Genomic DNA, 15,255 nt, shown 5'->3' with positions numbered 1-15,255 from the left:
CACAGTCTATCACTTTTTCACTCCTTACTATAAGCACATTAATCTTCCTTTATGACCTGGGGCGCCTGGGTGGCTCAGTCGGTTAAGCGTCTAACTTCGGCTCAGGTCATAAACTCGTTTTCCTGAGTTCAAGCCCCCATGTCGGGCTCTGTGCTGATAGCTCAGAACCTGGAGCCTGCTTTGGAACCTGTCTCTCTCTGTCTGTCTGTCTCTCTCTCTCTCTCTCTGCCCCTCCCCTGCTCGTGCTCTGTTTCTCTCTCTCTCAAAAATAAAGATTAAAAAAAATAATAGAAATCTTCCTTTGTGTCCTTAAACACACTAACTTTGTTCCTTGTCTTAAGGCCTTTGCACTTTTTTAGTCCTTCTGCCTGGAATGCCTGGCCCTGGAATTTTCACTAACCAGCTCTTTGTGGTTCAGGTCTCAACTCAAACATCACCTCATCAAAGGTCATTTCCCTAACCACTTACTCCTAACCACTTACAGTAGCCCTCTCTGATGTTCTCTATCACCTCATATCACCCTGTTTTTGTTTTCTTATCACCTAAATGACTGAAGTTATCTTGTTTTCTAATTTGGGTACTTTGTTTATTGTTACTATAATAGAAGCTCCATGAGAATATATAACTTGTCTTATTTACCACAGAATTTCCAAGGCCTAGCATAACACACAGTTACTCCATAAACATGACTGAATAAATCAATTACGTCAGCTAGAATTTTCTTAAACCATAAGCTCTAGTCTCTGACCTGGAGTAATTCATATAAATTTGTAGCAGGATAATGTTTGTCAAGTTTTATGAATAGGATAAAACTACGCTTTCCATAGTATAATAATTAGTTACTTTGGGTTACACAACTCCGTTTGGTAATTTTATTGGTTTTACAGCTATGAGAACTGAGGTCACAAAGTAAAATGTAAGAATCAATAAACTTTACTAATGAAAAAATAAACAAACAAAAACTAAAGTCAAAGTAAATCCACAGAAGAGTGTAAATGTTAAAGACCACACAGGACTATTAACAACTGTTGTAACTTCTTAGAATTTATTTTTACTTGTCCACTTACTTGCACTTAGCACCTAGCAACACTGCTTGGCACAAAGCAAGTACTCAAAAAATATTAGTTTAATGGATCATAAGATCCTGAGTACAAAATTACAGGTTAACAGATATAAACCAGAACTTATATTTTGTTTTGATGCAATAAACTTTTTACATTAGATTCAGTCTTCACCTTGTAAGCAAAGCCTTTTCTCTCCTACTGAAGGATATTCTCAATATAGCTCTCTGTTGTATTTCACCTGATGATATATATTATCTCCACAGGAGACAATGACCTCAGGCAAACAGATCTGTGCAGTCTTTACCCATTTTACAGAGATGCTAAATATGGAAGGGAAAATATCAGTAGAGTCATCTATAAACTGAACGATTATGTTTCGATCCCTGTAGGTACATGAAAATCGCCAGTACCAATATTGAGATGTGGAACAAAAGAAATTACGCAGGTTTAAATTCCATGATGCACAATGTCCATTATCTATCTATATTAGTTCCTTCCTATCTCTATGACTTTTTAAATCATTAATAAAGAAAAATGTTTAAGTCCCTTTCCCATAAATTCAAGGTGTTATCAATATCTTTGAAAAGCAATAAACATATTTAGCTATTTTACACTGCTTTTTCAAATATATCATATCAGACGGAAAGCAAGGGTCAGTAATAACCACGTCCTAGTGTATGGCCAATTTCTCACTGAAATTCAGCTACATGTCCAGAGAATAAGGGACAGCAGAATACTGAAGGACTGATATGGGGTAATCATGAACAAAGTAATGAGATAAAAGAACTATGATAACAACATATAGAAGATACAAACCATTTATCTCAAAATCACAGTACAACAGGAGACAGTAAGAACCCTTAATAATAAAATACTCATCTAAGACTAAAAGTTAATGGATATTTTAGATAGTACTATAGTAAGAAGGGTGTCTAAATCTCTATTACTGACAGACACAGGTCTACTGTTAACAGAGTAAGTGTAGAGGTAGTACTGAAGCAATATTGAGACAACATAATACAAATATCACAGATGTAACTTTTATATACTAAACGTGTGACCTTGGCAAATCACTAATCTTTCTGGATTCTTAAGCTTCCTCATTTGCAAAAAATGAAGGCACTAATGTTGCCTTTGATAATTTTATCTCATATTATTACAGTGAGGCCTCAATGAGATAATGAATATGAAACCATCTTAAAAAGTATAAAACTCTACATAAATAGAATGCATAAATATTGGGGAGTAGGTTAAATTTACCTTTATATGTTCTAAAACAGCAGTGGCAACATTTGTATGGAGATCAATAAGTCTTTTTTTTTCAAGGAGTTCTGGCAAAGAACTACAAGTACCAAAAAATTAAAAATTAACCATTCAATTTTCTAAGAAAATGACATAGATCTTAATAAAATACACACCTGGGTGTTTCCTCTGAGGAAACAAGTAGTGATAAAATGACAAATTAAACTGATATCAACCAAAGTTAATCTCTAGGCTTTAACACATAACAATATTCACTACTTTAATACAAGTAAAATACTTCTTAGTTTAAAGTAATCTCCCTCCCAAACATCATTATTCCACCATTTCACTTTCTGATTCCAAAATCTGGAGGTTTAGAGTAAAATCAGATTAATGGAAATATGATTTTACATATACATTTAAAACACATTTCTTCTCTCCTTGATGGTTTCAAGTACCAGAAAGAACATGCTTAACCTTTAGTTAACATAATAACAGCAGCAATGATAAAATAGTAAGTTGTTATTATTTTATCACCAATACTATCTTCCTAGTAAAATTATCCCCATTATACAATTCTAACTAGTGAAAGAAGCAAATGATCTGCTATATAAAAGGAACTTAAATCAGCTTAAAGAGACAATTTAGTTTTTTAAATTTAAAGGTCTATGCCATTACCTACTGTTTCCTATTATTAAAAATATTAGCCAACTTTTAGCCTTCAAGATAAACCTTATCAACAGACAGACTTAAAGGTCGTATATTGCCTACTTACCTAACAGCTGATGTTAGCTTAGCAGTATTGTCAGAAAGCATACTTATGGCTCCTTCATCTTCCCCCTCTAGTCCCTGAGAAGGAAAAAAAAAAAAGATCCCAGAAACATAAAAATCAATATATTCCTCAGATTACGGATAAACACTAAGATCTGAGTCACCCAGAGTGACGATTCTTCTCCTCTAAGGAACAAACACCCATCTCTAATAGTTACATTAGAGTTCTAGGTACCACCAGTCTAATATAAATGGTGGGATGACCACCGAGCAGCACCGAGTATTTTCAGATAAGGAAATAAGCGCAGAAGCTTGGCACTGGTCACACAGTAATAAACAGTATGGCCACATGCTGAGTGTATCACAGTACAGTTAGAGTGTGCAGCGCTGGAACACAGACCTCTAACATGAAGCCACATTATATATTTTTTCAGATTATAAATACAGATTATTCTTTGAAAAAATTTTGCTCTTCTCAGTATTTACATTTCTTTTTTAAGAGATAATTTATGTAAGTTGACAATACTTTTTTTGTTATTAAAACAATGAATGGCTCAAATTTTCATAAGGAACAAAAAAGTTAACCTCTTCCTCCCTCCAGATGTCCTTCTACTTTTGTATAATTCTAAGACAGCAAACAGAATCTTACCATAATGCTTTTAAGTCGTTTAACCTCATCTTCCTGTGCTCGGTAAGATTCTAGTTCTTGCTGAACTGATTCTGCAACTTCTGGGAATGGACTGAAACAGTAATGAACAAGATGAACTATGATTATGACATTAAAATATTCCTTTTTGTATGAATTCTGAAATATATACCATGAGGATTTATTTTTATTTTAAATGTACCTATTTGGATTTGAATATTTTTTATATATAACATAGGCAGAAAACACTTAGCATAAATCCAACTATATCCTTCTAGTATCTATATTATAAATACTACTTCTTTAAAATGCATATCATAATACTTCTACATTTAAGGACATTTAAATTTTTTTCTATTATTTTCATTAGCCATATCATATTTTTCTTCACCTATATGCTGTTAGGAAAAAAAGTAAAATATTTAAGTGACTGAAAAACAAAGAAGAGGAGTCATGGTATACCAAACATCAATTAAATATTACTAACCAAATTAACACAGATTATCAAAGGGTTCATATAACTACAAACATGGCATTTAAAAAATATTACATTCAGGTAATTGTGAAAAAAGGTCTTTTAATTCTGTAAGCTTAATATCTTAGAACACTGTTAGTAAAAACAGAATACAGGCCACAGTTTTGCTGTTCTAATGTGGGATGTCTTCTTCCAGGCAAATGAGGTTTAGCAGTAATATCCGTAGACTTAGGACACAAGTGATCTGCAATCATTGAGCAGCTTTGGTTGGAACAGTTTCACGTGGCACTAATCTTGAATAATTCTAAACGAATGTGTGGTTGACCATGAAATAGTCCCTAATGTAAATAATTTTCATCTACAGCTTTAGCAGAGGCCAGAAGCTTTGCTTCCTTCAAAAAAGAAAAGACAATGAATAGCAATAAAACAAAAGCACTTTGCCCTGACACCTGGTAACACTCCATTCACAATCAGCACATTTCACCCAATGGAGACTGAGAGAAATGGCAGAAGTCCCTGAAAGGATTTTGAGGAAAACAGTCCAGTTTTACATGACAACTGTAGGCATAAACCTCAGCTTCAGCAGACTATGCTGGCAGAATATAGCACTGAGCATGTTTAAATGTGCTGGCTGAAGTAGATAATCCTGAAATCTCCAGTATCTTCTAGTCTTAGGACTAACAAACAATAACTGCTTACATTTACAGGGTGCTCACTCTATGCCAAACACAATGCTAAAAATCTGTCTCAATTTCTCATCTAATCTAACCACGGTCTTGGTGAGGTACATACTATTAATAATTAAGACCAGGACCTTTGGGATCTGCCAGGACTGGCCTTTATTCTTGTTTTTACCAATGATAACTAGATGACTCTGGGCAAGTTACTTCTTTATATTTTTCACTTTGTCTTCATAACAACCCTCTGAAATAGGGCAATAGATTCGTAGAATTATCATCCCTACATTTTACTGATGAGGAAAATGAAGCTCAGAAAGATTTAAGTTACTTCTTTTATTCTACACAATCTCCCAGTATCTTTGCACATACATTACTATTACTGTATTTCTCTAATATTGTAGTACAATCTTTAGAGTGAGAGTTATTCAGGGCTACAATTACTTACAAAGAATTAAATATCTTACTATTCAACTGACTTCTTAGATTGTTCCTAAATATATAGTCTAAAGAAAATAGTCAAATCTTCCATATTTGAATGAAGACATTTTTTTCTTAAGCTTTTTTCTATTAGAAAATGTGAATCTTTTTTTAAAGTTTATTTATTTATTTTGAGAGAGAGAGTGAGATACAGCGTGGAAATGGCAGAGAGAGGGAGAGAAAGAATCCCAAGCAGGCTCCAAGCTGTCAGCAAAGAGCTGACACGGGGCTCTATCTCACGAACTGTGAGATCATGACCTGAGCAGAAATCAGGAGTCAGATGCTCAACTGACTGAGTCACCCAGTCGCCCCCCCAAAAGTGTTTATCTTCAAGTTAACTTTCAAATACTCTGCATACTCTATAAATAACGTAAATGTAATTTCTTGTTCTTTGCCACTATGGAAAAAAATACAGACTATGGAATTCTAAAGAGAAGAAAATCATTTAAAATCAATTATAATAGTATTAGGCTAAGTGAAATAAGTCAGTCAGAGAAAGACAGATACCATATGTTTTCACTCATATGTGGATCTTAAGAAACTTAACAGGAGACCATGGGGGAGGTGAAGAGGGAAAAAAAGTTACAAACAGAGAGGGAGGGAGGCAAACCATAAGAGACTCATAAATACACAGAACAAACTGAGGGTTGAGAGGGTTGGGGGAGCAGGGAAAGTGGGTGATGGGCAATGAGGAAGGCACCTGTTGGGATGAGCACTGGGTGTTGTATGGAAGGAAGGCCATTTGACAATAAATTATATTAAAAAATAAAAAATAAAAATAAATAAAATCAATCATATTAGTACCTAAACTGCCACAGCAGAAAGAGGAAAACCGTGACTTTTCTTTGCAGAGAAAATAAAATTCCTTGTTATAAGCAATGTGACTTTCCAGTGTTAAAAAAAAAAAAAAAAAAGTTATAAATAGATAAAGCACACAAAAAATCCAGCTGATTGAATCAATCCTATTATTTTACTTCTCTTTAAACATAAATGAGGCCAAAAGGAATAGCCATATCACGAACATGGACACATATATAGGTACAGTAATGCTTGAAATACTCAAAATAATAGTAATAATAAATAACATTATACTTCTGTAATTGTTGATGAGCAGCATTCTTTTTCTCAGAGAAAAAGGATATTTTTGGTTAGTTTGTTTAGAATGAGTTCCCTAGCCATAAGGACCACTAGATAACTTTTATAACAATTAATGAGGCCATTAAATACCCTAAACTTTAAAGGGACATAGCAACACATGGGATCTATATATCTGCCTACAATAAATCACAAAGCAAATTATTATTTCTAATGTGCTTTAAACAAATCTGATTTTCAGGCTTAGCTATTCTCTCTCCACAGTTATCTAAAACTGTGTTTGTATGAAGGCAGATACGGAACAAAGAGGGAAAATTACACTTCAATGTTTTCCTGTCACAAAAACCTACTTTAATGAAAGACAGAAATGGTCTTGTAGAGGGTCAATGGATAGCAACACAATTAAAAAAAACTACCTATAAAATCTACCAAATCATATAGTATGGTTTTAATCAACACGCAAGTGGCCCCTAAAAAACAACCAACAAAAAACAACATAGGAATCAGGAAGAAATCAAGCAATAAAGACATCTCTACAGACTATTTAGTTATGGCTACCTCTTGTGTAGATGAACCACTATTATCTTTTTGATTTTTTTAATCAAATTCATTGTCATATGACATATTCATTTATTTTTAAGGGGTGAATCTTTCACTTACTGATACTTTTCTTACTTACCTTCCTTTATGTTTCTGCCAAAATTTATCAACTGGAGTTAAATCATAAGACTTCTTGTTTTTTCTCTTTGGTCGAGCACCAGCTGGAGAATTTTCTACTCCTGAAGATTCTTCCAAATTAACTCTGTTTAAATGGAAATCCTAGGAAAAAGTGATCTTTTTTTAAGTAACAATTTAAGAACCATAACATTTCCTACAATGAGGAACATAATCAACAGATTCTTGCTGTCTTTTCTAATATTTCTAATAAGGACAAAATACACATCTGAAATTTAAAGACCTCTTTCTAATGTTTTGTTACACAAAATGTACTTTCAAATGTTTATGTATTTTAATTAAAATAGTAGATGCAAATGATTAAAACTTAAAAAAATATATAAAAATCATGTTAAGGTTGTGTATCCTCCTAGAAAAATATTTTTGCATATGGCAGCATAGACATATCCTTTTAATTTTAAAGAGTTAGATTACATTATGCATATTTTGTACCTTGCTTTTCTCACTTAACAAAGTATTTTATTTTTTTTTAAATAACATATTCTTTTTTTTAAGTTTATTTACTGTGAAAGAGACAGCGTGTGTGAGCACACATGGGGGAAGGGCAGAGAGAGGGGGAGAAAGAGAATCCCAAGCAGGCTTTGTGCTGCCAACATACAGCCCAAAATGGGACTCAGTCTCATGAGCTGTGAGTTAATAATCTGAGCCGAAATCAAGTGTCAGATGCTTAACCAACTGAGCCACCCACGCGCCCCAATAATGTATTTTAGAGTTTTTTCTCTACCTCTGTATTTACATCTACCTCATCTTTATCATGGTTGTATAGGAGTCCAACATTTGGACATAATCCATTTATTTAAACAGGCCTCCTAATGCCTGTTTCTAGTAACAAACATAGTCTTAAATATAATTTTTAAACTTTTAGAAAGTGAGTATTTTTTCTATCCTTTCCCTTCCTTCTTGCATTAGACCCAGGGAATTCCTTCGTGTAATAACAGTATTTTATGGTTCAACTCTACTCTGAAGAATAGTGAGCCAAAGACAAAATATGGCCATCAGTAAATGAGTAAATGAATGACGAGCAAAAAAAGAAATTATGTGGAGAAATTATCTAATATGACTACATTATCATCTTAGTTCTAAGATAGAAGGGTTTTTTTTTTTAATATTTATTTTTGAGAGAGAGAGAGAGAGAGAGAGCGAGAGAGAGAGCGCACCAGCAGGGGAGGGGCAGAGGTAGAGAGAGCGAGAGAGATACAGAATCCAAAGCAGGCTCCAGGCTCTGGGCTGTTAGCACAGAGCCCGACATGGGGCTTGAACCTGGGAACTGTGAGATCGTAACCTGAGCCCAAGTCAGATGCTTAACCGCTGAACCACCCAGGCACCCCTAGAAGTTTTTAATTAATAATTAAACTTCTAGGTCCTAGCAGATTAAATACTGATTGTAACTTAATCTCCTCTTTTATTATTTTTCTAAATTTAAATCCAAGTTAGGTAACAGTGTAATAATGATTTTAAGAGTAGAATTTAGTGATTCATCACTTACATACAGCACCCAGTGTTCATCCCAAGTGCGCTCCTTAACGCCCATCACCCATTTGGCCCATTCCCCCACCGAACACCCCTCTAGAAACCTTCAGATTGTTCTCTGTATTTAAGAATCTCTTATGGTTTGTGTCCCTCTGTTTTTGTATTATTTTTGCTTCTCTTCCCTTATGTTCGTCTGTTTTGCATCTTAAATTCCACGTATGAGTGAAATCATGTTTGTCTCTCTGTGACTGACTTCTTTCACTGAGCATAATACACTCTAGTTCCATCCATGTTGCTGCAAATGGCAAGATTTCATTCTTTTTGACTGCTGAGTAATATTCCATTGTGTGTGTGTGTGTATGTGTGTATAATTTGGCTATTGTCAATAGTGCTGCTATAAACATCGTGATGCATGTGCCCCTTTGAATTAGCATTTTTGCATCCTTTGGATAAATACCTAGTAGTCCAACTGCCAGGTCATAGGGTGGTTCTATTTTTAATTTTTAGGGGAATCTCCATACTGTTTTCTAGAGTGGCTGCAACAGTTAGCATTCCCACTAGCAGTACGAAAGGGTCCCCCTTTCTCATCTTCACCAACATCTGTTGCTTCCTGAGTTGTTAATTTTAGTCATTCTAACCTAATTTCCTCTTGATAAAAGTAGGTCAAGTCTAGTCTAGTACATTAAACCATACCCTGCAACTGTGTTTTGAGAAATAACATAATAATGGCAAGAACACTTCCATTGTTTGCATTAACAGCCAGGCAAATAAGAAAAATTTTGGTCTTCAAAACTGGGAAATTAGAACATTCTGTGCTGTACTTAGTCATATTAAAGAAACTGAATATTTATACACAAATACAAGACAACAGAATTAGTTTTAACAGGCACAGTCGAAACTGTTCCCTCTGATATTCATACTTTCTTGACTTAGAAGACTGGACAATGGTGTCCCCAATCACGGGTTATAAATAAATAACACTGAGAAGTGCTAATAACATGGGTAAGTCTTCAGCAGTATTGGTTTCCTTTTACAAGTTAAAGTAGACCAGTAGACCCAAACAGAGCTAATGTTAACAAAATTACATTTTGATGAAATAGGTGACATCCATTTATACAGAGCTAAGATTTATATTCACATGAGAAAACAGCAAAGTAAAATAAAAGTAACTTTTATTTTGTCAAAGAATTGAGACAAATCTAATCAAGTGTCTAGATCATTTTACAGAAAATACTGGGGATAGAGAACCATGTCAAATTGCGTCCCACAAGAATACAGTCAACCAAACAGAGAAACGTAGGAAATTCTTTAGAAAACGATTCCTATTCCTTCAACCAAAAAACGGCAATAAAAAAGGAATGGAAACAGAGGAATTACTATAAATTGAGAAACTTAAAGATATATCAACCAATGCAATGTACAGATACTGTTTGGATCCCTGTTTCAACAAACCAATTGTAAAGATGCGTCTTTGAAACAATTAGGAAATGCTGAATACAGAGATAATATGAGACACTACCAAAGAATAATTGTTAATTTTGTTAGGTATGATAATAAAATTATGGTCCTTCTTTAAAGATAAATGCTGCAGTATGTATGCATAGATCATATAATGCCTGAGATAAGATGCATATTGCCTGGGAAACTGAGTGATGCAAATGGAGGTTCATTATAGCACCCTGTAACTTTGTCTTTTTATATGAAATATTGCCTAAAAAAATCTTAAAATTTTATCCATAACAATGAATACAACCTGCAAATTTTTGCCCCTTGACACAGTGATTGTGAAAGTACGTGTTGAGATGGGGCCTCATCACCCTTAATTTGGGAGTGATTATGAAAAATAAGAGTTTCTCCTTGCCCATCCACATTGGACAAGAAACAAAGAATACTGTGAATATAGATATGTTATTTTAATACACGGAGGTTCAAGGGTTCTTTTATATTGAACAGCACTACCCAACATATCCTAATTCAGATGCCAAGGTATTCTGTACAGATTCAGCAATGTCAGTAACACTCTGATAAGCTAGTTCATTCTTATTAAAGCAAAATTCCTTATTACTCTAGGAATCATGGGCTAAAAAAGCCCCTACAGATACACTGCTGACTATATGCAGACATTTCCAATTTATTCATTCTCTAAACTAGCAAAGAACTTGAGACATAATGATTTAGAAACAGGATGTCCAATACAGTTGATACTGGTCACATGTGGCCACTGATTATCTGGAAAGTAACTAGTCAGAATTGAGATGTGATATAAGTACAACATACACCAAATTTTTAAGACTTAATATATAAAGAGAATATAAAATAATTAGTTTTAAATTGATGTGTTAAAATGCCAATAATTTGATTTATAGAGTTATATAAAATATATTAAAATAAATTTCATCTGTTCCTTTTTATGTTTTTAATGTGGCTATGGGAAAATCTAAAATTTCATCTGTAGTTCACACTTTATTTCTTTGAGAAAGCACTGTTTTAGAAACCCTGAACTTTGGTCAATGATAAAAGGAAGAGAAAAGAAAAATATGTGAAGACATTAAGAAAAAAGGAAGGAAAAATCTAACTTGGAATACTTCTAAGAATCATTTAATTTAAAAAGAAAATCTCTATACAATGCTGCATCATAAACATAGATAAAAATCTCAAAATCCTACATACTAAGCAAGTGGGATATAAGGGGGAAAAAATGGTAGCAACCTAATGCTAGATTAGTATATGGCAAGTAACATATACTCTTCTTTCCCTTAAATAAACATTTTTTAAGTTTATTTATTTATTTTGAGAGAGAAGAGAGAGCATGGGAGGGGCAGAGAGGGAGGGCTAGAGAAAGAATCCTAAGCAGGCTCCATGCTGATGGCACGGAGCTCAATGTGGGACCTGAATTCACCAGCTGTGAGATCATAACCTGAGCTGAAATCAAGACTTAGATGTTTGGGGTGCATCTGGGTGACTCAGTCAGTTAAGCATGTAACTCTTGGTTTTGGCTCAGGTCATGATCTCATTGTTTGTGAGATCAAGCCCCATGTTGAGTTCTGCACTGACAGCATGGAGGCTGCTTAGGATTCTCTCTCTCCCTCTGTCTCTGCCCCTCCCCTGCTAGCACATGCGCTTTCTCTCTTTCAAAATAAATAAATAAAGTCAGAGCACTAAAAAAAGAATGAGACGCTTAACCAACTAAGCCACCCAGGAGCCCCTCCCTTAAATAACATTTTAATTCAAGCTCAGAAATAGCAATGAATATGGAAATACAATGAAACAATACCATTTTAAAAAATGAATGAAGTCAACGTTGTTTTCTTGGCTTTTATGTAGTCTACACACTTTTATCAGGAGCTTCCTATGAACAACTTAGATTAAGGGAGTAGAAGTTTACATCATACTTGACTTTTAGGCAAATGCCTCAAACTAGTCCAATACAGTGTTGTCCAAGGGGTTTTGTGTTAATAAAGACTACAGGATCAACAGAGCATCAATCTTCAAAGCATAAAACTTTGAACTACACTTAGGATCCAATATACTGTAATCACACATCTTTAAAAAACAGGAGTGCTTTGAATTGAGGGGGCCAACATGGTGAAGTAGGGGGATCCATACGTCCTGTGTCTCTTAAACAAACAAGTGTAGAAGCCAAAGGACCTTGAACACCAGAGCCTGGGAGGAAAAGAGACTGAATCTACTAGGAAGAAAATGGGAAAGCTGGAAAAAAGATAGGTGGGTAATTGCAAACTGGGGGAGATAAAAAAGGCCGTGTGGACACGGAGGGGAGGAACCGTCTTCTGTGGAAAGACAAAGGGAAGAGAAAGAGTGGCTCGGGAAGTGCAGGACAGAGCTGGACAGGAGAAAGACCCTGCACTGAGACTGAGAGGGATCTGATCTCTAACTGCAGGCCTTTCTTCGGACTGGGGCCGGCTCCCTGTTTGTGCACCTGGGGAGGAGGGGAGCCAGGCCTAGGTGCGGCTGTAGGTCAGCTCAGTCCACAGCTGGCGAAAGTGGTTCCCTCCCTGGAAGGCTGCATGATAGCACAGAACCTGCCTGCGTCTACTACCCCCAGGCATGGTGGCTGGGCCGAGGGTGCAGACTGCAGGAGAATAAGGTGGCCGTTTCCCTGAAGTGCTGTGGGAAAAGACAAAGCCTGCCTGCGTCCGCCACCCCGGGGCTCACAGTGAGGGCAGCGGCTCTCAATCCTCAATAGGAGAAGTCGGTCCTCCCTGTAGTGTGGCAGCACAGACAAAGCCAGCTGTCTGGCGTTACATGGTAACGCCACATTGAGAGGCGCTTCCCCAGCGCCAGAGCTCATGGAGCAGGACTCTGAATCCTAGCCAAGTGCAGGGTCATGGGAGTTGGTGGAGCAAGAAGGACCGCCCCCGCAGCACAGTGCGGATGACTCCAACGGAGTCCACCAGGTCTGGCTCCGTGGAGAAGACACTGGGAGATCATTCCCACCCACCACTACTCCAAGGCAGGGCCTCAGGGATCACTCCCTTGGCCCATAATGGACGTGGGTCCAGAAAACGCCAAACAATGCCCCCTCGTACTGGGTAACTGCACATCCACCAGAGTGGCACAGACCCTGTGGACAGCAACTACCTACAAGCACTGCAGCATTGACCCAGATTAACTCTAGGTCAATTCTGGATATATAAATCTATTCTCCACCCTCCACCTCCCCCATTCCTCCTCCTTATCTCTTCCCTCCCCTAGGCTGGCTACTCTGGTTATTGGTCTGTCTCAACAGGCATATTTAATCCACTGTCTTGATACATGTTCTACACCTCCTTCTTTACACTCCTCTCTCTCTCTCTCTCTCTGGAATAATCAAGTCATATAGTTTCTCTGGGTAATTTGATTTTCATTTCGTTTTCCCCACCTCCTTCTTTATTTTCCTTTCTCTCTCTGGATTAAGCCTTTTAGTCTCTCTGCCTAATCAATGTTTATTTTTTCTCCCCACCCCCCATCACCCCCCCTTCCCCCCACTTCTGTCATTTCTTTCTTTGTATATGCTCTTCCATCAGCACCGCCTCCACCCTCTTCTTTACTTGTAGTTGGTGTTTTTGGGTTTTTTGGTTTTAGTCTTTAGGTTTTTGTTTGTTTGTGTAATTTGTGTGTTTGTGTGTTTTTGTCTCCTGTTTGTCTACCTGTTTTCCTTTACAGGGCTACTCCAAGGAACAAATCAAAGCACACCTCGTGGAGGGTACAAAATATTACTATGAGTAGGGTAATAAAATAACCAAAGTCACAAACACAGAGAGCAAGTAACAATCCCCCAAAAAACACGTCCTGAAGGGCCAGGCCCTGGACAGCATATGACCCTCCTTTAATACAGCTGTGCTCACAGGTGCACAGCACACAAGCTTTTAAAACACGTAAGAGACAGAAAACTAGCCAAAATGACGAAACGGAAGAATTTTCCTCAAAAGAAACTCCAGAAAGTAGTGACAGCTAATGAATTGATCAAAACCGATTTAAGCAATATAACAGAACAAGGATTTAGAATAATAGTCATAAAATTAATTGCTGGGCTTGAAAAAAGCATAGAGGACAGCAGAGAATCTATTGCTACAGAGATCAAGGGACTAAAAAATAGTCATGATGAATTAAAAAATGCTATGAGGTGCAAAATAAAATGGAGGCAGCCATAGCAGGTAGACCCATAAGAGTAGCCTTAGACCTATCTACTGAAACTTGGCAGGCCAGAAAGGAATGGCAGGAAATCTTCAATGTGATGAACAGAAAAAATATGCAGCTGAGAATCCTTTATCCAGCAAGTCTGTCATTTAGAATAGAAGGAGAGATAAAGGTCTTCCCAAACAAACAAAAACTGAAGTAATTCATCACCACTAAATCAGCCCTATAAGAGATGCTAAGGGGGACTTTGTGAGTGAAATGCTGCAAGGACCACAAAGTACCAGAGACACTACTACAAGTATAAAAGCTTACAGATATCCCAATGACTCTAAAACCTATCTTTGTAAATGGACTAAATGCTCCAACCAAAAGATACAGGGTATCAGAATGGATAAAAAAACAAGACCCATCTATTTGTTGTCTACAAGAGACTCATTTTAGACCTGAGGACACCTTCAGATTGAAAGTGAGGGGATGGAGAACTATCTACCATGCTACTGGAAGTCAAATGAAAGCTGGAGTAGCCATACTTATATCAGACAAACTAGACTTTAAATTAAAGGCTGTAACAAGAGATGAAGAAGGGTATTATATAATAATTACAGGGTCTATCCATCAGGAAGAGCTAACAATTATAAATGTCTATGCACCAAATATGGAAGCCACCAAATGTATAAAACAATCACAAACATAAGCAACCTTACTGATAAGAATGTGGTAATTGCAGGGGACTTTAATACTCCACTTACAACAATGCATAGATCATCTAGACACAGGATCAATAAAGAAACAAGAACCCTGAATGATATATTGGATCAGATGGACTTGACAGATATATTAGAACACTGCATCCCAAAGCAACAGAATATACTTTCTTCTCGAGCGCACATGGAACATTCTCCAAGATAGATCACATACTGGGTCACAAAACAGCTCTTCCTAAGTATAAAAGAATTGAGATCA

At 36.4% G+C, this 15,255-nt stretch overlaps 1 protein-coding gene across 2 annotated transcripts in view; it reads right to left on the bottom strand.

Annotated features, from left to right (window-relative positions):
* Window positions 1–15,255, bottom strand: part of SCFD1 (sec1 family domain containing 1) — a 118,216-nt gene that overhangs the window by 67,624 nt on the left and 35,337 nt on the right. For both annotated transcript variants that reach the window (XM_047075563.1, XM_047075564.1), the window contains exons 11-14: window positions 7,130–7,269; window positions 3,727–3,817; window positions 3,082–3,155; window positions 2,325–2,406 (exon numbers count right to left, since the gene is read on the bottom strand). In XM_047075563.1, coding sequence (XP_046931519.1) covers window positions 2,325–2,406; window positions 3,082–3,155; window positions 3,727–3,817; window positions 7,130–7,269 — 387 coding nt within the window. The remainder of the gene's footprint in view (window positions 1–2,324; window positions 2,407–3,081; window positions 3,156–3,726; window positions 3,818–7,129; window positions 7,270–15,255) is intronic.

This window comes from Lynx rufus, unplaced genomic scaffold, assembly GCF_022079265.1.
Source record: "Lynx rufus isolate CCGP_SWC_20201006 ecotype Redwood Valley unplaced genomic scaffold, mLynRuf1.p SCAF_13, whole genome shotgun sequence".
NCBI classification, from domain to species: Eukaryota; Metazoa; Chordata; class Mammalia; order Carnivora; family Felidae; genus Lynx; species Lynx rufus.
Note: the sequence above shows the minus strand (reverse complement) of the source record. Positions and strands in the feature narration are given on the sequence as shown.